Raw genomic sequence first — 24,276 nt, forward strand, 5'->3', positions numbered from 1 at the left:
AGATGAAACTTCAAAACACTCTTATACTGTACAATCAATCGTTTTAATTTGAAAAACTATGCCCAAAAGTAATGTTTACATTTACACATTTAACAGGATGAGCTTTAAAATAATACAGAAAGCTGAAATGGACATTAGACTTTCACATCATCTCAATCTCCGGCTCTCTTGGAGGGTTCTTCTTGTTATACTGACCAATGCGATTCTCCATGATTGGTCGGAAATGGCGGATTAGGCCCTGTAGATAAAAGAGGAACATTACAAATTTAACATTTAGTTATTGCTACTCGTGTGAATTTGTAGCCCCGGACACTTTTTCACGTCAGGAAAAAGCTTCCAAGAAATCTCACCTGCACAGGCCAAGCGGCTCCGTCCCCGAGGGCACAGATGGTGTGTCCCTCGATCTGCTTGCTCAGCTCCCAGATCATGTCGATCTCTGAAACGGCTGCTTCTCCTCGCACAAACCTCCACATCATCTGATCCATCCAGCCCACACCTGAGGAACAGGAAGCAGAGGGAGGAGGTCCACACACAAAAAAACACCAAACAAACTGGATTGGTGGTGGAACACATTCTGCAGTACCTTACCCTCTCTGCAGGGGGTGCACTGGCCACAGCTCTCATGTTTGTAGAACTCCACCAAACGTGCAATGGCTCTAATCACATCGGCCTGCAGGGAAAACACATCGTCACTGAAGTCTGATTTTAAGGGAAGGTGCAGTGCATTGTGGGATTATTCAGGGAGAGTTTTACCGATTTATCCAGGACGATAATGGCTGCAGTTCCCAGAGCCGTCTCTGCGCGGACCAGGTCATCGAAATCCATCAAAACATCATCGCACACATGCCGAGGGATGATGGGAGTGGAGGACCCCCCCGGGATCACTCCTAACAGATTGTCCCAGCCGCCCTTCACTCCTCCTGCACCCAATCGAAGGGGAGGTCAACATCTCGTAAAGTAAACCAGCGTGAACACTAGGGACGGGAATCGCCAGGGACCTCCCGATACGATACTATCACGATACTTAGGTGGCGATACGATATGTATTGCGATTCTGTAAGTATTGCGATTCGATATTACGATTTCCTGGGATTTCTTTTGGTTATTTTTTTTTTTAAATACTGGACCATGGAAAAATGTTGAATCATACCTTCAAATACAACACAGTCAAATTCACTTAGAGCTTTACAAGTTTTATTTCAAATATTAACATTAACTTAATGACTGCCGGGCAGCCAATAGAGTAAATAAATAAAAATGTGCCCTATTATTGTATAGCCCATGTCAACTGCACACAAACTGACAGATTTAGAAATGTATGCCACTTAGGCTTCTTTTAAACATAAATAAAAGGTAAATTTAATATAATGAATAAAAGTTTACTTAAAATATAAACTTTGAAATAAACAAAAAGTAGGCTATTGTTGTTTGCATGTAGGCGATACAAAGCTAGTGCTTGGGTATGTTTAGATTCTTGTGCAAAAACGAGCTGGTCAAGATGCTCCCCCCCCCCCCCCCGTATAAACCAACAAATATGTTTTTAAAAAAAAATTGAAAAAAATCGATTTGGGAGGCAGCATGGCGATTTAAAATCGTCATTCACAAGAATCGCGATTTGTAACTGAATCGATTCCCCCCCCCATCCCTAGTGAACACAGAGGAGGACTGTAAACACACACACACACACACACACCTCCATGTCTCTCTATCAGCTCCCTCAGAGGAACAGACATCTCCTCCTCCACCGTGCACGGCGTGTTCACGTGACCGGAGATGTTGAACAGCTTGGTCCCAGAGTTCCTCTCCCTCCCAAAGCTGGCAAACCAGGCTCCTCCTCGACGACAGATCGCCGGCGCCACGGCAACTGTCTCCACGTTGGAAACAGTCGTCGGGCATCCAAACACGCCTTTGGGGAGAGATGCAGCCGGAGTGAATAAACCGACAAGGACTGTAATGATAATGTTAACTTATTGTGCAGTTTCTTAAAGGGATAGGGGTGAGAAGATAGTGAGGGAATTTTCATTTTTGGGTGAACTATCCCTTTAACCTCTTATTAAACTGTGTAGGAAATTAAATGCATGGGATTGTGGAGCCGACTGTTGCCTCACCGATATCTGCAGGGAACGGTGGCTTCAGTCGGGGTTTCCCTTGTTTGCCCTCCAGTGACTCGATGAGGGCCGTCTCCTCGCCGCAGATGTAGGCGCCGGCTCCTCGCATCACAAACACGTCAAAGTCGAACCCAGATCCGCAGGCGTTCTTCCCTATCAGCCCTGCTTTGTATGCCTCATTAATAGCCACCTGTTTGAGGGAAAGACATCATCATCATCACAGCACGAGACGAACTGACACGCCAGTCCTCCGTGTGGGTTTACACACCTGTAGATTCGACGACTCGTTGTAAAACTCTCCTCTGATGTAGATGTATGCAGCGTGGGCTCCCATGGCTCTTCCAGCCAGCAGGCAGCCCTCGATCAGCTTGTGGGGGTCGTGACGCATGATCTCACGGTCTTTACACGTCCCGGGCTCGCCCTCGTCAGCATTCACCACCAGATACTTCGGCCTGGGAGATGGATACATCAGCACAGTGGCATAAAAACTTTTCTTTTTGATAAAGCTTATAGTAAGAGCTACTTAGTGCGGCAGAACGTAACTTGTTCTATTTTCTAAAATAGGAAGCGTTTAGTCCAAAAAAGGCATAGAGGTATTGATGTCTGATCTACTGAGTGGGCCACATGGTTTTCATCGTACTACCATACAAACCAGTAGCCAGTCAGATTGACCTTGAGCTTCAGTGTACCCTCAAGTTCGGCCTGTATCATTGATTACAAGGCAAAAACCCCTGATGCAGTTAAGACGCAGAGGGGATTTATGACACATGACACACGGAGCTTCTCTTTCCAGCTTCTCCTTCCTCTTCTCCATCCCTATCCCCCTTCCCCAGAATCCCTTTGCTTTATCGCCCGCAGACCCAGGGCCTCTGTGGCCGTAGCATGGATTACGATTTGTGGATCGCGCATCAGAGGTCACAATGCTGGATCCAGTATGGCGGATTCTATATCGTGCGGGCTGATCGTAGTGGGAATGGCGGATCCTTTGTCGCGTTGGCATCGGATGGCGATGGACCAGGACCGAGGCGGCAGCCCATGATGGATCCTAATAAGCGGCAGTGGACAATGACTGTGGACTAAAGTGGCCTCTGATCGGGATGGTGAGTCATGATCCTGCAGGTTGCTGACCATAGACTTTGATTGCAGCAGGACTGCTTGACATACCTTATTGAAGTTACCCTTCAAAATGTTTACCCTCATCAATGCTGCTAAAAAAATCTAAATCTTGATGATGTTTTCCTACACTTGACATCTATTGCACTTCTGTCCGTCCTGGGAGAGGGATCCTCACATGTGGCTCTCTGAGGTTTCTACGTATTTTTACCTGTTAAAAGTTTTTTTTTGTAGTTTTCCTTACTCTTGCTGAGGGTTTAGGACAGAGGATGTCACACCATGTTAAAGCCCTATGAGACGAATTGTGATTTGTGAATATGGGCTATACAAATAAAATTTGATTGATTGATTGATTACTGGTGCAGACGTAGAAGTGGGCCCAAAGTCTCCCTTTACTTTCTGCTCCTACCTGCCGTCACTGGGTTTGTTCATGAAGCTCCACTTCATTCCAGTAGGGAAGCCTGCCCCCCCCCTGCCTCTCAGCCCTGAGATTTTAACCTCATTCAGTATCCAGTCTTGTCCCTTCAGCATGATCTCCTTCGTCTTGTACCAGTCTCCTCTCTTTGCTGCTCCCTTCAGTCTGGTAGAAGGAAGGAGACAGAAATCGTGAGATGGACGATGATGTTTACAGGGGTTCAGGTCATCAGAGACCAGGCCGGGTGGTTTTACATTTAATACTTTTACCTCCAGTCATGCCGGCCGTATAAGTTGGTGAATATCCGGTCCTGGTCGCTCAGAGAGCCAAACGTAGCCTTTTTTGGCTTCACCTGATGATAGAGAAAAGGTTTTGGACACTTTTCAATCCAAAGATCAATTAATATGAATTTGTGAGCTGCCTATTCTCATTCAGACATATTAAACAGGCTTTTAATGCTACAAAGGCAACATGGGTTTAAAATGGATAGGGTTTGATCCCTGTTCGGTTGAGTTTAGACCTGTGATGTTCTGGCAACCCAATGTCAGCTGGACCCTCATAGGTTAATGAATGGATGGATGGAAAAATGTCCCATTTCCTATGGTTTCAAAGTATCATCACTTTTTTTTATTAAAACTGTGACCTCCTTTACAAACAGTGTATATGGAGCTAAAGTATTGATGGTAGAGTGATTAGTTAAATACCTTTAATATCGCTTCATGACTATTAAAAAACATCTACTGTAAAAACATACCCAGAGCAAAGCATGTTTAACTTAACACCTTTTAAGTACCTCAGATTCTTTCTACTATCTTTCAACATTACATTATTGAAATGTTTTAACTTATATGTACTATGAAAATAAGATAGGACCGGAGACAAGTTGATCGAAAGTATCATCAGGGTCGTGTGCCCGGTGATCTGCTGTGTACACAGTAAATAGATCTGCAGGGTGAACAGGCCCACCTGAGTTTGTGCTGCGCTGCTGTAGCTCAGCCGCGGAGTGATCCGACGCGTCACCGCGTTCCACAGCGTCCGCCGCGGCAGCATCATGCAGGAGGAAGAAAAAAACAACAACAATAACAAACTGTTTGATTCTCCTGAGGCTTCTCCTCTGTTCAACGTCTCCTGCAGCTCAATCGATGTGTGAGAGCTTTCTGCCGAACGAGCTTCTGCAGCTTCATTACACTAAGAGGATTATCTGGCTCCCACGTCACTTTATCTCCCAGCTTCCCCTGCGGCCCACACAGGTATCCACTTCACACACGCGCACAAACAGACACTGTTAGGGGTCAGTATCCGGGTCCAGAGTCAGAATAACCTTTGACCTCTGGCTGTCATTTAGTTTCATATCAGTGTAGTGAACCCCAGCAGGTGAAATCCCCTTACTTCCGTTGCAAGCTGAACTGCGAAGATATGGTGATTTCAGGAGGAACTGCGGCAAATCTGGTAGTTTCTTTACATAAACATCCTTTCACAAGGTTTTCACTTGACGAAACAAGGGAGCTTGGTCCGGACCGATTTACAGATTCAGCTATTGGCTGATGACCGAGGACGAGCTTACACCGGGGCTTCTCCGCTCTTGTTATGAGAAACAGAGTTGACTAATTCCTCCATACTGTCGTGTGGTGTCATCCAAGTGTCCAGAAGCCCTGATATTCAAAGTTTTTGGCCTAAATATCCACTACCAGAAGTAGTGATGCTAGCGGAAGTAGCGATACTACCCCACAGTGTTCAATGTGGAGAAATAAACGGAATTCCTAGACTCTGAAAAGGGCACTGACATCAGTTGACATTATTAAAGCTGTATCAGCTTCATATTTTCTTAAATTGAGCTCGACTTGGCCAACCTCATTTTAGATATCAGATACTTTCCTCTCACAGATGTTCAGTTTTGGCCAAGTAACACGAAATATCGGTACAGAAATGCTCAAGTATTTAAGAAACTAGGTTTATTTGGATCACTATATTTAACAGGTGCTTTTCTTTTTCCAAAATGCATTTCTGCCATGTTTTAGAATGTTTTTTTGTCACGGCTTATATTTCATAGATTTTTTTGCATTGGCTGCGCAACTTGACCAGGACTCCCTGGCAGATGAGATGTTGTATCTCAATGGGATCTTCCTGGTTAAATAAAGGATAAATACATAAAATTGCAGTTTGTCTACCAGAGAGAAAAACTGTAACAAATATGTACATCACTATCTGCTTTAAAAAGAACAGCCTTTTTTCACACAACACATTAAACAAAAATAGCAAGCTTAGATATCTTTATTTCTTTTCTTTACAAGAACTGAAACAGGGGACAGTTAATTCATAGCTCTGAGAAGGTTCCACTAAAAACTCAAAGACAAAAAAAAATGTAATCCCTGATAGCGGGGTCTCTGCTCATTACAGACCCCATGTCCCTTCACCGAAGCCAAGAAAACAAACAGCTCACACAGAAACACACACTTCACAGCTGGCATCAGTTAACCCTCATTCACTCACACTGCTCCGACTGGGAGCAGCTACACCCTCCACGAACAGGACCAACCGTCACACCGCCATTCCAGTAGGACTGGTTCCAGTAAGGCCAGCAGTTTACTTTCGTTTGTCTCTTTTCACCTCAGGATAGGTTTGATTCATTGTTTTTTTCTTTGAATGTTAAAATACAAAAGTCACATCTTCTTGAAACTACTGGCCTTACACTAACATGAGGAGTGTGAGTCGCCCTGTAGCACCAAACTATTTCTTCCCATTTTATAATTTTGTATAATCACTTAGTGCATTGCTCAAGATTTCCTGAGAATAGTTGCAGCACAAAAAAACCCAAAGGCAACTCCCAATATATTACATTTGACAATAACTGTACCAATATACAGGAGGAAGAGTATTCGATGTATGTGGGTTACAAAGACGTTGTCCTATTGTCTATTTCGATCACAAATTTTAAATGGAATTGAGTGAGTCAATGGACTAGACAGAAAATCAGACAAAAAGGCTTGAAGCTCTCAAATCTCATAGTGCAAATAAACAGGAAATTTAAAAAAAAAAAAATGGTTTACTACACAGCAAGGAGCGGATAGTGCACACGAGGCCAGACCGGATCAACTGCTACAGCAGGTTCTGGCTACATGGGTATCACAGGAATTGGAAATAAGAAGACAACAGCACGTCTTTCAGAAGCCATTAACGACTGCATTACACCCTGTAATGTACTGGTCCAGAGAAGCGTAATGAAACTAAAAAGGTTTTTGGTCAAAGATAGACAAACACAAGTTAATGGCCCCTTTAGACACAGCGGTGGCCGATCTATAAGAACTGCCATGCAATGATACAGTACTATACATGTTGATTCAACAACAGAAAAGCATGGAAACGTCAAACAGCAAAGTCATCTTGTGGTCCAGTTACAAAAAGTTTTGTTTGCTCTGTTCCCTTCTCTCCCTCTCTCTCTCTCTCTCTACGGAGGATGGAATGTGCCTGTGTTATTGCAGTACCTGACAGGCTTAAATGTGCAAAGAACGCTTTTGAGGAAGAATCGCCAAAAGAAGACACGCAGCCCGTAAAAAAAAGGCGTTTAGGTATATGGAGATGTTGAGCCAAAAATCGATATCGCAACGCAGCTTCTTGTAAGACTTAGTCGAGTAAAGGGGTCGTGATCTGTTTCCAACCCTGGATCTGCTCTCGCGCAAGAGTTTCAGCAGAAGAGCCATAATAAATAACAATAAATAAATAAATACAGAAGACAGGGGGGAAAGCGATCATTCATACCCTCACCTGGCTCCCTTTTCTACTTTTTTTTTCCCTCCGAACAAGGAAACCGTAAGGAGTGCATAGGAAGACTGAAATCCGCAGCCTCTGGGAAAAGTAAGAATTGTCTTCAACATTTAATCAGCATCAACTCATTCATCCAATCTTCGTCTCTTTTGGTCAGGCATCGAACACAGAGCTCTACCGCTCTGCAACACTCACATATGGAAGCGGATCTTTCTCATGGCGATCAAAACAGTTGGGCAGGATTTTTCTCTTCAAACCCAACATTGGCCACAAATCACTTCTCTCCTCTCCTGTTAACTTGAGATCTAAGAAAAACAAAACTACAATCTTTTGGTTCAACCACCAAATCAAAGCAAAGAGTCAGAATTAAAATCAGAAAGAAAAGATCAAAAAGAACCTTATTGCTTATAATGTGCAGGTTGGATTTAGGCTGCAGTTCCACTGATAACCACCAGAGGACAGTGAGCACACACACACACATTCTTGAGATCTGAATGATACGAGTTCTGGATTGCACCTGAATCAATACATTATATTTGTAACTAAAATATACATTTTCAAATATCCCTCCAAGTTGCAGCTCTGGATTTTAGTTTGCATAGTGAAAAGCATCCCAGTACACACACACACACACACTCACACCCACACGTCCAGCTAGAAAATCCAATCATAAAGAAACAGCTCAGACCTAAAATACATACAAATAAAACAGCAAACAAGGAATACAATTTAAAAGGACAAATGAAATTAAATTCCAATAGCCAGAAGACAAACATTTAAAATATCTCTGAAAACCCGTTTTCCATTTTCTTTAAATATCTTAGTTTTTCTTTAAAGCGCTCTCTATATAGGAGCAGCAGGTCATTAGTCCAGCCACCTGAGTGAGATTTTTATTTAAATTTTTAAATTTTTACTGTGGATGCTTTACCACACAGACACACACACACTCTCCTTCCACTATTCGTCCTCCTCCTCCTCAACTTCCTCATCTCCGATTTCCTCCTCTACTTCATCTGCCCATTGATCGCGGAAGGCGGCCGGCGAGTGGGTTCCCCCCGGATCCTCTATCTCCGCCTCTCTGGCCCCTCGCAGATCCAGCCCCCGCAGGAAGAGCTGAGGGTAGCCCACCAGCCGGCCCCTGTGAGGCCCGAGCTGGGCCAGAGCCTGAAGGGCGAATCGGCTTCTCTCGACGTCGCCTGGAAACAGCAGCGAAGGGCCGGGGCTGGACCCCCTCCCACCATCCAGGGCCGTGTTGGGGAGGAACGCAGAGGAGTGGGCCTGGGACAGCGCCTCCAGAGGGCTGGAGTGCTCCCTCCGGCCGCCGTCGCTCTCATCCTCCAGCAGCTCCGGACCACGCCTGGGCCGGCGTGTGCGCAGCTCCAGGCAGCTGTGTCCCTTGCGGTGGCGCTGGAGGTGGTCCTCCCGGGCGAAGGCCTTGTGGCAGAGCGGGCACTCGAAGGGCCGCGCCCCGCTGTGGAGGGACAGGTGGTTCTTGAGGTCGTACGAGTGTAGAAACCGGGCGGTGCAGTGGGGGCACGGGTAGGGGCGCTCGCCTGTGTGTTTTCTCATGTGGATCTTCAACTTATCATTCCTGAAGGAGAGACAGACAGGAGGATAAAGAGTAAAGAACGTAAGAATAAAATAAGTAACACATGATGAAACATTTCAAATGTATATTTTGTGCATATAAAGACTTCTCTCTACCGGGTGAAGCGGACTCCACAGGCCGAGCACTGGAAGGGTTTCTCTCCGGTGTGTGTCCTCATGTGCCGGGGCAGTTTTCCCGCCCCGTGGATGATCTTCTGACAGACGGGACACTGCTGCGGCGTCTGGGACTTCCTCTTCCTCCCGGCGCCTACCGCTGACGCTGACGCTCCTCGCTCAGCCACAGATGTCGGCGTGGAGGTGCTTCCCATCAGCACGCCGTCATCGCCAAAACCTTCCATGTCCTCGTTCTCCGACAGCTTATCAATGGATCGTGGGACGGGAGGAGGAGGGTGGGCTACACGCGGGCGCTCATGCATCCAGTGAAGCAGCCCCCCGTTCATGGTGGCCCCCCTCCCTGGCTCTCTGATCAACCTGGGGTCTCCTCCGTTTTGCCCTAACTTGGGGCTCAGCTCCTCCTGCTCGGGGGAGGGCGGCTGGGTGGAGGGGAACGAGCGGAGGCTGTCGGACGCGGGCGACGGGTGAGAGACGGGAGAAGCAGGTGATGCGATCAGAACCGAGGCTGTGTTGTGTTGCAAACCAACTTTTTTCACTTTCTTTTTGTAATTTTTTCTTCGGGAGCATCTCTCTACGCCCCTCTCGTCCTCTGGCATCCTCTTGGGGGCGGTGTGTTGGGCTCTCTGCTCCTCCGCCGTCTCCCCCTCCGCCTCCGCCGTCTCCCCCAGGATGTCTCTGCAGGCGTCGGCCACGCACGTGATGCCCAGGAGCTGAGCCCCACGCAGCACGTCCCTCATGCCCGAGCTCGGGACGGTCAGCGTAGCGGTGTAGGCGAACTCCAGCAAGGCGTCCAGGGCGTCGGGCGCCACGCAGTCCAGCTGGCAAACGCTGAACCCTCCTCCGCCCTCGCCGCCCCCCTCCTCCGCCCCGAACAGCCCACGGAAGTACAAACTGACGGCGGCCATGACAGAGCGGTGGGTTGGATAGCGAGCCCCGCGAGAGGTCAGCGTGAGGTCACACAGGAGCCCGGTCCTCCTCTGGTCGTTGAGGTGGGACAGGACCTCATTGCTGTGCTCTGGGAAGGGGATCCCGATCAGACCGTCCTCTCCTGGAGACATCGCCACCTGCAGGACAGAGAGAGGAGATCAGGTGAGTTACACTTCGGTGCCTGAATCAAGTCAAAATCTGCTCTTTCATTGGATGAAATCAGTTTTCATTTTCTTTAAAAAAGCATTGGCATTAATCTACTGCTGCCGTTCAGAAGAAGAAGAGTTCCCCCTTCAGCCGAGCCAACCTTCAATGTCCCAAAAGTAGATGTACAGTAGCGTGACTGGCTCAGAGACTTCTCTTTCAAGTGAGGGCCTATTTAAACCAGGCTTAGCAACAAACTCTCTCCCCTTATCCTCCCCTTCTCATCCCCCCCAGTACTTTTCTCTCCCAATTGCTAAATCAGGAGGCTGCAAGTTTGGCCAGTGAGACAAGGGCTGGGTCACGAGTGGAAGAATGCAAGAGAGACCGGACAGAGAGCCGGCGGAAGAGGCAAAAGACAAAAGCAAGAAGAAGAAGAAGAACTAATTGTCAGAGCAGGGGCACAGGCAGAAGGAAATCGATGGCAGTGACGTGGAAGGAATGCAGGATTACACAATGCCCTGTAGGTGTGGCAACCGTGGGGCAGTAGGTTAATTCCTGCGTGAAACCTTTATAGCATTAGCTGTTTGATTAAAATAACCGGCGAAGAAAGAGAGGGACTAATGGAGGAGGAAGAGAAGAATGACGTGATGGAGGAAGTGACAGGTGAGAGTGGGTGAAAGCAGCGAGAGGATGGAGGGGGTGGGGGGGTACCAGTGAAAGAATGAGGAAGAAAAAAAAAAAGAGAGCAGAGAAGAATCTCAAGCTTTTGTCAATTCTTTTTTGTCATTTACTTTTGCTCAATATTTACCTGTAGAGTGAATGTGACACAGTGGGTTAAAGGTAAAATGTCCTTTGAGTCAAATAAGTCAAAGAGACAATAACTCTAATTGTCTCTTTGACGTCAGGAGGCCTGATGGTAATAAGACCCAACAACTCCTTGCTTCAGCTCCCTGAGCTCGCACCTCGCCCTGTCCACAATATACCTGCTCAACAATATCGCACACACACACACACACCTGAGCAGACCAGATTTTCCACAAACAACCTACCCCCTAGACCCCCCCCCCCCTTCATCTCCCTCCCATAGCAACTGGCAGCCCCCTGGCCGTCCAATAAGAGTGTTCGCACGGTGCCCAGAGGGCTCGGAGCAGCCATGGCACATCCACCTGACTAACCTGCTCCAAAACACACCCTATTAAACACACACGCACACACACACAATACACATGCACACACATTGCGTGCCAGTCTGCGGCTCTCTCCCCCCCCACCCACCATTGTTCGGTTTAACCTGTTATGTGATGATCTTAACGCTAACGTATTTATAAAAAAAATCATCCAATCGTGCTCCACCCCATACAACAACAGAAAAAGGTAGATGTCAAAGTAATTAAATTCACACTTCTGTGACACTTGGCAATGCTTTTGTGCAGCTCAAACTTTTTGATCTTTGCCGACCACTCCAATCGATATCCAACGAGACGGAGCTAATGCAGCCAGAGGATGAGTAAATGTGGATCCTACCTTCCCTGTCTTTATGGGCACGCGCACAGTCAGCAGCGTGCGCCGCATGGCTTCCATATTTTCGCTCTGTGCTCTAAACAGATTCTTCTCCCTCGCGTTCCTCCTCTCGGTCGTTTGGAAACCACTCTTGTTTCTTTGTACTTCCTTCAACGCTCAGAACTCGAAACGTCTGATCTCTCTGTCAGAACTTGGGGTTAAGCGTTTCTCCTTCGGGATGTCTGCCTCTCTCGCACATTCTGTCACTCACTCTCCTTCCTGTTGTATCAAAAGAGGGTGCACGGCGCCAAAGACAGGTTCAGAGATACCCCTCCCCCCGGGTCGCCTACGCACCCCCCTCTCCAAAACCCAACGGCCCATTTTCCGAAACGGTTTCCGATAAACAGGATCTCTGCCTCGTCGCCGTCTGCCCGCTCAGAAAGCGGCAAAACAGGTGGATGGGTGCATCTGGGGTCACGCCATGGTCGGACCGCGGATGATGCAGAATAAATAACCTTCAAGCTTCAAACCCCCGAGCGTGAGTTGAGCGGGCCTGACAGGCAGGAAACCGGCGCATGCAACCAAAACACCTCAGAAATACCAATATTTTTTTAGTCTAGTCAGAGAATGTCAAAGTTGAAGAACTGTGTAAGAACCAAAATCATATTGGCATTATGAGTCATAGTACACCCCAGAACAAACATAAGGTCGGTGCAATATGAGAGTTAAATGGTACAGCAGCGTACTACAGAGTGGGTGAGGTGCACAAAGCTCTTCCTTTGAAACTAACGTCACTGACGGCTTGCGGTTGAATAACAGCACGGCCCCGACAACAGATATTTACTGTTATTTTTCCAGCCAAAGTATTTTCATAAGCGCTATCTCCTTTGTTTGAGGCAACGAGGACATTGGTTAAGAACATTTGATTGGCCGACTGCTGATACAGAGACGTGTGGAAGTGTGGAAATATTTTTTTCATTTACATCAAACCAGAGCTGTAATGACTATAATTAGTGAATTGAGAAATAGATCCCAGCTACAGCTATTTTGATCATGGATTAATCCTTTAAGTAATTTTTAAGCAAAGATGCCAGACAAACTCTGATTCTCAGTTTCTCTGCTACTGAATATCTTTGGTTTTTGGACAAAACATGACATGTGAAGACGTCACCTCAGGCTTTGGGAGGTTGTGACCAGCATTTCTGACATTTCAGAAACCAAACATAACTAAAAACTATATATACAGATTCATCAATAAATACAATAACTTATTTGCATCGCTACATCCAATACACATGTCCAGTAAAATCATATAATAACACTTCTTGTGGAAGAAACATCATGGTTGAAAGATAAACATTATCTGACTCCCTAAATCTGTGTAGGACAAAGTTTAAAAGCATCACTTGACCTTGTCTTTGTACAGTTTGTATCTTTGTAAGTTGTGATAAAAGATTCAAGTCTCACTGTTTGATAGTAAAAAAAAACAGGACCTCTACTATTAGTAATTATTATGTGCATAAAAACAATATATCATCATGTTTCTGAAAAGCCGTTAACAAGTGAAAAGTCACAAAGACTCAAATCTGATTAAAAAAAAGCAGCGCAGCACACAACAACGCATGTTCGATATCCGGCACAGGGGGAAAGACAAAACACACACACACATCATGGCTGGTTGAAGCAAGTTACTTCAGGCATAAGCCTTTGAACGAAGACGTGTTCGGAAAATAATAAGATTGCAAAGAAGTTACAATGATTCCCATCAGTTTTCTGTCTGTTTGTGAGTCACATAATACTGACACATCCTGACGTGCGCGCACACACACACACACGCAAAAACACACACACACACACACACACATACATACACACACAGACACTGTTCTTAAACCCCCCTCTCCTTCCTTTTCAACTTGTTTCTGTTTTTTGTTGCTAACCAAGGACATGTCACCTGCATAAGTTGCTGAATCTTACAACACATTCTCATAACAAAGAGCCCACAGGAAGATACCACAGATAGTAGATGTATAGGGCCCACTGAAACACTAGTTAGTTATATAATGTTAGTTCACATGCACATGTTAAACTGTACCATTAACCAGAGTGGGTGTCATTTTAGGTTTATTCAGGTTCAATGCCTTATAGTCAAATCACTCAAATCCCTGTTTGCTTTTAGATGTGTTGTTTAATGTCACTTCATTTTAAAAACAACTTACACTTCATGAAAAGTGTTTTAACTTATAAATATGCTATCTATTCACTTTCTCACCTGAAGGAGTTTGTGTTTTCACCCCTGTCAGTTTGTTTGTTTGATTTTGAACTAGATTGCACAAAAACAACAAAAAGTATTTTTACAAAAATTAGTGAAAGAATAATGTGTGGGTCTGGGAAGGCTCCGTTAAAGTTTGGTGCTGATCCAGGAATTATTCTCTCACTTTCATTGCGAGACCGGAACATTTTCTCAGTTTTCCGGCAGAATAATTCGATGAATGTTGAAAAAAGTCAGGCACATTTAAGGAACGGATTTCTATGAGTATGTGAACTTTGAATTGAAGTGGACTGTTGGTCCTTGGCAGACGTATGAGCTCATGTGTTTGTTTGAAATCAAGATTACACAAAAACTATTGATTGGAAGAAAATGTGTCATGTGTAGGGGTCTGTTATTTAGGAGTGTGTACAATTTGGGTCAAAAAGGTGAGAGAAATAAAAATCTGGATAAAGTGAATTTAAATGTACTTTTGATGGGACAGATGTCAAGATATTATCCTTTTTACAGTTCAGTTAAACTTTATCTGGAAAGTCCAACTACAGAGCGTTTACAGAGGAAAGCCTTGTATTCATTTCACTCTGTGTACAAGTCATTAATCTAATCTTCAACAATTTATATGCAAATATTAGACCAACAATTACTCAACCACTTGAAGGGTGAGGTTGACAGTTGGCCCAACAGTTGAATCGTTAAATCTATAAATACTCTTTAAACTCTCTGTAGGTGGACGATCCAAATGAAGTTTTAGCGACAGATCTCTTATCTCGTTCGTTGTTTTTCGTTCTCGCCTCCCACTCTTCATGACGACGGTGGAGGAATTCACCTCCTCTGCAACTCTACGGTTTCCTCGTCCCTTGCTTTCGTTATGCGAACGCGCTTCCTCTCGCCTAACGATCACTATTTACTCAATAGTTTAGCCATATATTAATAATCTAATCAGGAGCGCCGCAAGCCATAGGTTGTATGACGTCTTCAAATAAAGCCGAAACCAAATGAACCGTGTTAAGACGAGAACACAGCGAGGATTCGTTTTTACTGAAGAGGAAATGGAAACTTAAATCCTCCGTTACTGTCCAGCAAAAGTTCCATGAATTAGTTTGACTCCTAAAAAAAGACTTTATGTGAGCAGGCCAGGAAAGTGACAGCTGTAGGACTGACCAAACCTGCACAACAAAGATTTATTCTCCTTCCTAAAAGCAGGTTATGGTATCCATCCAACGTCTGTATCACAGAATCCCACTGCACACACTGAGAGCATGTGACGACTGGAACCAGAGCTGTTCGTATTATTTTTATGGCTCTTATTTTCCGTTAAAGGTTGTAAGTTTTCCCAGTCCAGCTCAATTATATCAGGCTCCAGCGCTAAGGGGGAAAATATGACTTTAGACTGTTCACAGAAAAGTGTGGCTGAGAGGGAGAAGGAGAAATGCGTTTATGAATTCTGATGTCAGATATTTTCCGAAGTGCCTGTACGTGTATGTAAGTAAATGTGAGCATGTATGGTTCACTGCATGTGTTGTTTCTCAGTACACACTAAATCACTGAAGGACAGGAATATGGATAATTCCAATACATTAACAAAGTCAGAAATTAAAATTAAATGGAAAAGGTAAGGAATGGAAATTTAAAAGTAGACTTAACAAACTTTTGCAACAATTTTACATGTTTTTGTGCCAAAATTATTTTGTGTAATGGCCCTTATTGGACAATTTTCTAAACAGGTGGCAACTCAAAAAATAGTTTCTATGCTAAAAATGCTCAGAAATAAGGAACAGATGTCCTTTCTGTACAGTCAATGAAACACACACACACACAAACACACACACACACACACAAACCCACGTGTCATTCAGACAAAATCAAGTTGATATTCATAACTGAAGCAAAACAAATGATGATGCTAACAAATACAAAGCAGACAAACATTTGGAAAACAAGTTTCAAGTTCGTACCGTTTCTCCTCCACACACTCGTCTTCCTCTCACTACTCTTCTTCTCTGTGACAGACGAGTTTTAAAAGGTTAAGAAAGACAAAGATGTCCCCCCTCTCTTATTTGGGGGGGTAGTGAGGGGAGTGTGATACTGGGACACATCGCTGAGGAAGAGAAGAGGAGGAGGAGGAAGCATGAGAGGAGATGAGAGTGCACACACCACACACCACACACTACACACGCACATCTGCCAAACCCAAGCTGCTGCTTTCAGACCAGCAGAGCGCCCTCACAGGAGCATCTGAGTGCAAACACCTTCACAACCATTACTATGGTCAAAACTACACACAAATCCTGGCTCCACACTGAACCGACACGTCTTCCAATAACACGTCTCATCTCCTCCGGGCAGCGAAACACAAGCTCCAGCAGCTCCGCGTCCCAACAGTTCCCTTCAGACTCAACATTTGCATCCCACCACCAGATATAAAAACAGATGCGACCGGGGAGAATTTGAATCAGCATTTGAATTTGTCAAAGACTTGAGACACCATCATGATAATTAGAACAACTGCCCCTCTGCCAACTCTGGAGTCAGGAGGAATGACAAAAAAAAAAGGAGAGAAAGAGAGAAGTCAGCTGGTGTTACTCAGCAGAAGTCTTTGATTCAAGGAAGCCCCAACACCCAACTCCTCCTCTGTCCTTACTGTAACTGGGCCATTATGGTGTGTGTGTGTTTAAGTGGGAGTGTGTGTGCGTGTGTTGGTGTACGCATGTGCACACTGTGGTCTTAGTTCCTAGAACACATTACATTATTCATTTGGCTGGCAGAGCGGAGGCCCTTATCCCCTCGCCCTCCCACACCACAGTGAGCTATAAGAGCAACCCATTTGCATGCCAGACCTGAACACCAGCGTGAATCTGCTGCAGGATTATCGGCTTATCAACGCATGTCACATGAGACATTTGGGTGCACATGTATGAGCTGGGCCCTCATTTTCTTTACAATAAAACAATGTAAAGAAAATGTGTCTTTCCTTGAATCTGTACAGCTAATAATGTACATATGAGGACATCATGCCAGTAAGTCACTGTTCAATGGACTTTTGCACTAAATAAAATTCTAAGATATCATTTATCATTTTACTCAGGTAGAAATAATTGTAGAATAAAATAGAATATTATTGCAGCCTTTAATAAAAGGAAAACACAAAATGTATGTGTTTAATTTTATGTATTTTTTAACGCATTTAAATTTACTTTACTCAAAATGCCCATTGAGGGATGAATACAGTTTTTAGAATTTTGAGTTTGGAAGATAAATTAATTATTTAAGACTCTTGAAGTTTTTTGTAGAACATTAAGCTAATTATTTTTTAAAGATTTTAATTATGAAGAACCATATCACAATTACTCAGAAATGTATTACTAAAACTAACACCAAATGAATTCACTATAGAAGAATGACAAAACAACACCTTGGTGCTTATTTAAGTTTCTGAAATGAGTGTAAGGTGTGATTTGTCTGCTGTGTTTGCCACAGACAGAGCAGGAAAATAAATCAATCTGAGGTTGGAAAGAGGAAAACGCTCTGAGATTTGAGATGAGACAACAAAAGGAAAATGAGGGAGGTATGTTTTCTAAAAACACACACGTTCTTAGAAATCACATAAGAAACAGTAGGACATGGGGGAGGAAACACATGAGAGAGCCTGAGTGTGCGAGTGAGTGAATGGGGTGTGGGTGTAGAGATACACTGGGAGATAAAGCAGTGAAGAGGGGAGGTGAAGACAGGAAAATCTAGTCCCGGCCTCAAACAATCTGTGTTAGCGAGGAGACATGAAACAAGAGTCGAGAGAGTTGTGTTACAGGGGGAGAGGAAGGGGGGAGACAGAGGGAGAGAGGAGGGAGAGGAGCCGTGTCATGACAACTGGGAGATAAACGGAGCGATCAAGCAAGAGGTTAACACATGCACGCAGCCACAGGAAGTAGCAAGAGTCCTTGCAGGTGTGCATGTGTGTGTGTGTGCGTGCGTGCAGATGTCTGTGGTAGAAGCCACCTCTATCATTAGCATCACCAAAAGGGAGTTTCAGCCTAAGATGGAGAACACACACACACAGACGTGAGAGAGAAGGCCTGCTGACGGAGTGGTTTCACACTTTACTCTCCCTCTCTCCAAGCTCCTTATCTGGTCAGCACTTTCTATCCCCAACACACACAACTGTGCATGTGTGTGTGAACGCTGGGGTGACAAGGTGCGTGGGCGTGGAATCACATACTGCACCCTGCATCAATTAATACGCCAGGAGGGAATGAAACTTTGTACTACAGCAAATGACACAAAACGTTTCATTGCAGTGAAAGCACATTGTAATTTGTCAGCACTGTTGAAACTCAGCGGGGATGTTTTTACATGTCGCAAATGAAGTGTGTAGGTGTCATCGTGGAGCAGAGCACCAAGCGCAGTAAACAAGGGCTCAGTCGACCTCCAGTTTGCAGCTTTTTATGAGGCGTCAAGTTGAGAATCAACCAAATGAGTGGTTTGCACATTAACTTTGTAATAACTCCATGTTTTACATTAGAGATTATTTTCAGCAGGGACAGTAGGATGTTCATTATGAGACAGAGGCCACTTTCAGACGCCTTCAAGAAACTGCGCAAAGATGACAATGACAATTTTGCATTTCACTTTTTACTTCACTTTTTTTATCTTTTATATATTTTTATATAGATATGTTTATGTCTCAATAAATATTACTTTGTATAAATATTAGAAAAAGTGAGTAAATAAGAAGTTAATAGTGAGTAAATATATATTGTTTTTTGTTATTATTATTGTTTTTCTTATGTGTGGTGTATTTATTGGGTTTTTATGTTTCTATGTTCATTGTATGCACAACCAGAGCAAATTCCAGGTAGGTGTAAACCTACTTGTCAATAAATACCTTCTGATTCTGATTGCAATATTATTATTTTGTTGAAGCTATGAAATGGAGCCTTTTGTCCATTACAAACCTGAAACTAAAATATTTAGCTGCACTGTTTCTTTTTAAATTGTTATTTACATGTGTAAGGCAATATTACATGGGCAGTATTTCATTTGTACAAGCATCATGTAAAAAGTGGCAAGGCATAAATGACTATATATTGTTATTTTCTATATTCTGTCTGTCAATTAATGTAACAGTTTTTTCAAACCTTCACAAATACTTATATAAGATTGTGTATATGCAAATGTGTGAGTGTGTATTGGTTGAACTACCCCCACATTGTTCTCTTATTCACCAAAGTCAGACAAAACACTTATCAGCTCACAAGAACACCACAAGCTGTGGACCGAAAAAAGGTTGTAAAGATGAAAAACTCAAGCAAACCATAAGCTTAAAAAAAAAAAAGTATGTCAGGCTAAACCGTCAACTCAACAACATATTTGATGTTTCTTTCTTCTCCTCAATTGCCCCTCAGGTGAGGAGGTAAGATGGATTTTCTGCAAGAGTCTGAGGAAGACGTGAAAGAAATTATGTATATCAATAGTATGATTTTTTACAGTATATCAGTGTGTGTTCATGTAGTGAAACGATGCGCGTGTGTGTGTGTGTGTGTGCGCGCGAGTGAGTGCGTTGATTACACCGAGTTTCCACATCACTGGGAGGGTCTCAACAACTGATGCTCTCCTACACAACTGACCATTTTAGAGGAAGACATTGCAAAAGCGCTGGACACACACACACACACACACACAAATGTCGCAAAACGTACTGATCCTGATCAGTTTCCTCTTCCTGTGCTCAGTGAAGATGGTCGACCACTAGAAGAGATAGAGAGATAAATGGAAGACAAACTGACACATAGCAAACAGGCAAAAAAACAGAACAAAGAAAAGTCGGCTGTTGTAGCGACGAGATAGAAAACGATAAGGGGAGGACATGAGTGAAAGATGTGTCACCTTCTTGATGAATCAATGACAATGAGAAAGGGAGGGTTAAGGCTGTCGCTTTACTGGAACTACAATCCATCCAAGTTCAGAGTAACTTCAGTGAGGAACTTGTGATCCTGCTCACTGGTGCACAACTGCGTCACCCACTGCTACGCAATACATCTGGATCCAGACAAGTGTGTGAGCACAATAAATGACAACGACAGACCAGGTTAAAATGACGTTTTCTTTTCTCCTTCACAGTCTGAATGATGAGAGGCCAATTTTGTTTTTTGAGGATTTAGAACATGATCTATATGATGTGTCATGTGCCCTTTCTGCAACAATAATCATGTTTGTTTTTTCTTAAACATGAACAAACGAGACGCTGTTTTGTCCAAAGGGGATGGTCTGCAGGCTTTAGGAATAAAAGCCTCCATTTGCAGCTGTGCTTCCCCTGTGAACAGCACATGTGAAAGGGGGTCGGTTTCGGCATCACTTAGTCCCGCTGCCTGCTTCTGTTTGGGTGTTTGCTCTCACTTTCCCTGAAGTGTTGCCTCACTGTACTTATTTATGATAACCGCCCACTCAATATGTACAGAACCAATTGCAGGGTTACAAGAAGAGCTGAATCATGATCACTCCGTCCGCCTGTAGCTTTTTCTCAAGTCTTTCTTTCTTCTAGGACTCTTTACAAGAAGAAGAAGAAGAAGAGTCACGGACCCCTGCTGACTGGCTAATGCTGGGTGGCGTGGGCTGTGGTGCTGGTGGTCGAGAGCGAGGGAGGGCTGTCAAATGCGACACAATCTCATGACTGAAAAGAGGAAATGGCAGATACATGACTTCCCCTATTGACACAGATCGAGTGGTGGCAAAACTCAACTGTAGTAGCGGCAGACTGGATTAGAGACACTGTGTGTCACCCCTGTGCCTCAATGTGGAGAAACATCCACCTTATATGGCGAAAAACGCTGCGTTTGCCAGAGGTCAAAGGCCAACGTGATGCCTTTTACAGTAAAGGAGACTCTCTGTCATAAAACTGAGTTACCGATTATAAGTTTGCTCTTGGTAACAATGAGCCGCAAATCAAAACAACATTGGGAGATTTTCTCGTAATCGATGTTTCACCTGAGAAAATGGCTGAGACACCCTCGAATTTAAAGGGGCAAAGAGAGAAACCCTTACTTCTTTCAACTCCCACCTTTTCTCTCTCTCTCTTTCCCCACCTTCCTCCCACTCAGTCACTTTGTATGAAACTGAAAGACCAGCGTCTGAAAAGGGGGAATTTATAAGGGCTTACATGCCCTGAATAAAGCATTTCCTGGAACTGTGTACGCGTAGATCTATATGTACGCGGGTGTGTTCATGGGTGTGTGTGTGTGTGTGTGTGTGTGTGTGCGTGTGTTCCTCATCTGACAGACCACTCAATGTCACTTCCCCCCCAACCCACCAGTTTAGGGACACATGGTAGTCACACTCCAGCAAAGCCACAGTCACATGATTAATCATACCTTCTTACCCACTCTAAACACATTCACACTAACAAACAACGTTGATTCCTATAATGCGAGAATTTATGCAATGTTGCTTTTATAATAATTGTTAATAATGTATTAGCAACTTTTTGAGGCCAAAATGAGTGACACTTAAAGTACGACAGATATGGAGGAATATCAGAGTCTCAGAATTACTCACACTTCCTCACAATTAAAGATAAGTTGAAGAAGTGGTAGAGAATTAGCCTCATCCATAATCCAAGCCGAGAGGACTGTGATAAATTCGGACGAGGGTGTTTTATCAGTTTCATATTGGTCCTGTAAAATAATATTCATAAATATATAAACTGCCCAAGTCAACAAAACAAGAACCCATAACCCCATACCAAACAAAACAGGACGACAGAGCAAAGGTCTTAGTTTTACTTTTATCACAGCACGCTAATATTTTTATTAAAATATATATATATATTTAAAGTGAGACAGAAGTTGCATTAAATGAACAATAACATAATTAGGACCTATATCTGAACATATTTAATCCCTAGTGTGTAATATATATATATACATATGTATATATATTTATGTATATATATACTTTTTAAGGGCTAAAATTCTAATTATTTAAAAATACAAAAAGGACGCTTTCTTGTTGCTTCTGACGATGATCAGCAGCAGATTAAAAATAAAGAAGTAAATGCGGGTTTGTGTTTTAAAGCTGGAACCTGTATTTATTTTTATCATATAATATCAAGATAGCCATTTTTAATATGTGTTTCATTGCTGATCATTTAAGAGACTGTTTGCCTGAGCTGATCGTAATGTGTCATGTAGTCCGTACTGTTATACTTTTGTCAATCAGACCTCAGAGCTTCACAAAGGCAGCACTGCTTTGTGCTTATTATCCAATATAATAAAAACCTATAAATAACCTCGGCCCGTTTCAAACACATGCATTTATTTTTGGCATCATTCCCGAGCCGTCTTTAAAAAAGCCGATAGCAGTTATGGAGCGTCTGCAGTCATCAAACCACAGAGGAGTTAACTTCCAGGTTGCCTATAAAATATTTAAATGTTTGACCACTTTATTCGGCTCATATTGTTTTTCCAAGGACGAGAAATGTTTTGAAGAAGCCCCGCCCCTGGAAAAGGTTCCCCTCCGACCCTTCATGCACGTCAGTGAGGTTTGACCCACAACAACATCATATTAGTAGTGTTTGACTAAAATTAAGTTAGTCAGGTTTTATTTACAGTTTATCTGTTTAGTGGACTGAGCCTGATGAATGTCTGTTTTTAGTCGTTTAGAATTTATCAAACTTAGTGTGAATGTGAATCCATGTTTAAAAACATTTCATATACTGTGCTATAAAACTATCGTGTGACCTTAGTAAAGATTATTGGGTGTGTGATTAGCAGCTGTAACTAAATTATTTATAAATATAATATATCATATTTAAATTACCTGGCCACTCTATGATATTTTAGTTCATAACAACAAGCAAAACAACTAGTCAAACACCGCATACTGTATTTCTGATTCACGTCTGTGCCTGTAGGGGGTGCTAGTTAACAGAAATCTAACGTATACAGGTTTACGGCAAACAAGAAAAATATGCTTTTAAAAAAACATCACACAAATTTATATCTCACTTCGTCTGCTCCGACTTTCCTCGTTTGCTCAAACAAGTCAAACTTGGGCTTTTAACCAAAAGCATCTTAAACGCGTCAGTATGCTTCAAACTTCAATGTTTGTCAAATGCTTAAAAAGCTTCGAAAATCCCTTCCACCACACTTTTCTGATGTCAGCATTAAAAAGGCTGCAGCCAAGAAATTCTGCAACTTTCCAAAAACTGACAATCACACCCAACTCATGCAGTTTCTAACCAGTCGTCTTTTTCTCAACCATTCTTCACACAAATGTTTCCATCACTTCTTACGTGCATTAATGTGGCTGTCCAACAGTGTCCAACTGTTGTCCTCATTTGTCCCTACGATGGCAGACATGCTGCCACACCTTTCAATGTGACTGTGTTAAGGTGCCATAACTCGGGTAGTTTGGCGCTTGGTACGTGTTCAAATAGCTTTGGAAAACCTCCTCCCTCCACCACGCCTTTAAAAACCCACAATCAGACATTCACAATAAATGTCACGCCGTGATCTGCGAAATGTGTGGAGCTGGAAGTTCTGGCTCAACTTTTTTCTGTTACTTCTCATGTTGACACACAAGAGCAACACTGAGTGTCTTTAACTCCCACTTCATGGTCTATAGTCTCCACACTCTTCACGAGGACCACCTTTCCATCCCACCTCCAACTGAGGCTCTATACTTTTGCCTTTAGTCTTTGCTAACCATGGTTGAGAGTATAAATAAAAGTGTGTTGGAAAAGGTGAGGGATTGATCCTGACATTTGTGGTGAAATATTAATTATATTGTGTGAAATTTCTACCTCCAGTCCATAAACCCAGAAGAAGATGGGTGCCTGCTTTCTGTCCCCCTCTCTCGCTCTCCTCTCCCCCTCCTCTTTGGTTCTTTTGCTCTGAGGTCAGCTGAGGTCACACACCTGAGGGAAAACACAAGGACGCATTTCAAAAATTCATTCAATTTAACAAAAAAACACAAACATTTGATTCAAGTCAAGTTTGTAACATTGCTTTTATTAATAATGGTTTCATACCCAAACATCATCTGAGGAGAGAAGTGTCAAACAATACATGCTGCTCTTTTTGGTAAGTATTTTTAAATATTTAAAGTTCTGCTGGCACTTCTAACGACGATCAGAGGAGAAGTGGATGAGTTAAATACAGGTTTCTGTTTGTTTTAAAGCTGGAAGCTGTATAAGTTTAATTAATGTAACATTATCATATTCATGTGGACACTAAAACTGGGGGATAGGTAGCTCTGTAGTTGAAGATGCAACTGACAACACAAGTGAGATCTGACTGTGTTCACATTAAAGACATTAAAGCCAT

At 43.3% G+C, this 24,276-nt stretch overlaps 2 protein-coding genes across 2 annotated transcripts; both read right to left on the minus strand.

Annotated features, from left to right (window-relative positions):
- Window positions 1-142: 142 nt before the first annotated feature.
- LOC133014527 (NADH dehydrogenase [ubiquinone] flavoprotein 1, mitochondrial-like) lies at window positions 143-4,686 on the minus strand. The gene is made up of 10 exons (XM_061081793.1): window positions 4,603-4,686; window positions 3,906-3,988; window positions 3,631-3,801; window positions 2,377-2,560; window positions 2,109-2,298; window positions 1,694-1,906; window positions 754-920; window positions 589-670; window positions 351-496; window positions 143-238 (listed from the first exon to the last, which is right to left on the minus strand). Exons 1-10 carry the CDS (start codon window positions 4,684-4,686, stop codon window positions 143-145), a joined length of 1,416 nt encoding a protein of 471 aa, XP_060937776.1.
- Window positions 4,687-8,110: 3,424 nt separating this feature from the next.
- On the minus strand, window positions 8,111-23,796 carry zbtb7b (zinc finger and BTB domain containing 7B). Its single transcript, XM_061081639.1, has 3 exons — window positions 23,754-23,796; window positions 9,103-10,184; window positions 8,111-8,989 (listed from the first exon to the last, which is right to left on the minus strand). Exons 2-3 carry the CDS (start codon window positions 10,176-10,178, stop codon window positions 8,356-8,358), a joined length of 1,710 nt encoding a protein of 569 aa, XP_060937622.1. The 5' UTR covers window positions 10,179-10,184; window positions 23,754-23,796; the 3' UTR covers window positions 8,111-8,355.
- Between the last annotated feature and the right edge of the window lie 480 nt (window positions 23,797-24,276).

The sequence above is a fragment of the Limanda limanda genome, chromosome 11 (assembly GCF_963576545.1).
Source record: "Limanda limanda chromosome 11, fLimLim1.1, whole genome shotgun sequence".
In the NCBI taxonomy this organism is placed as follows: Eukaryota; Metazoa; Chordata; class Actinopteri; order Pleuronectiformes; family Pleuronectidae; genus Limanda; species Limanda limanda.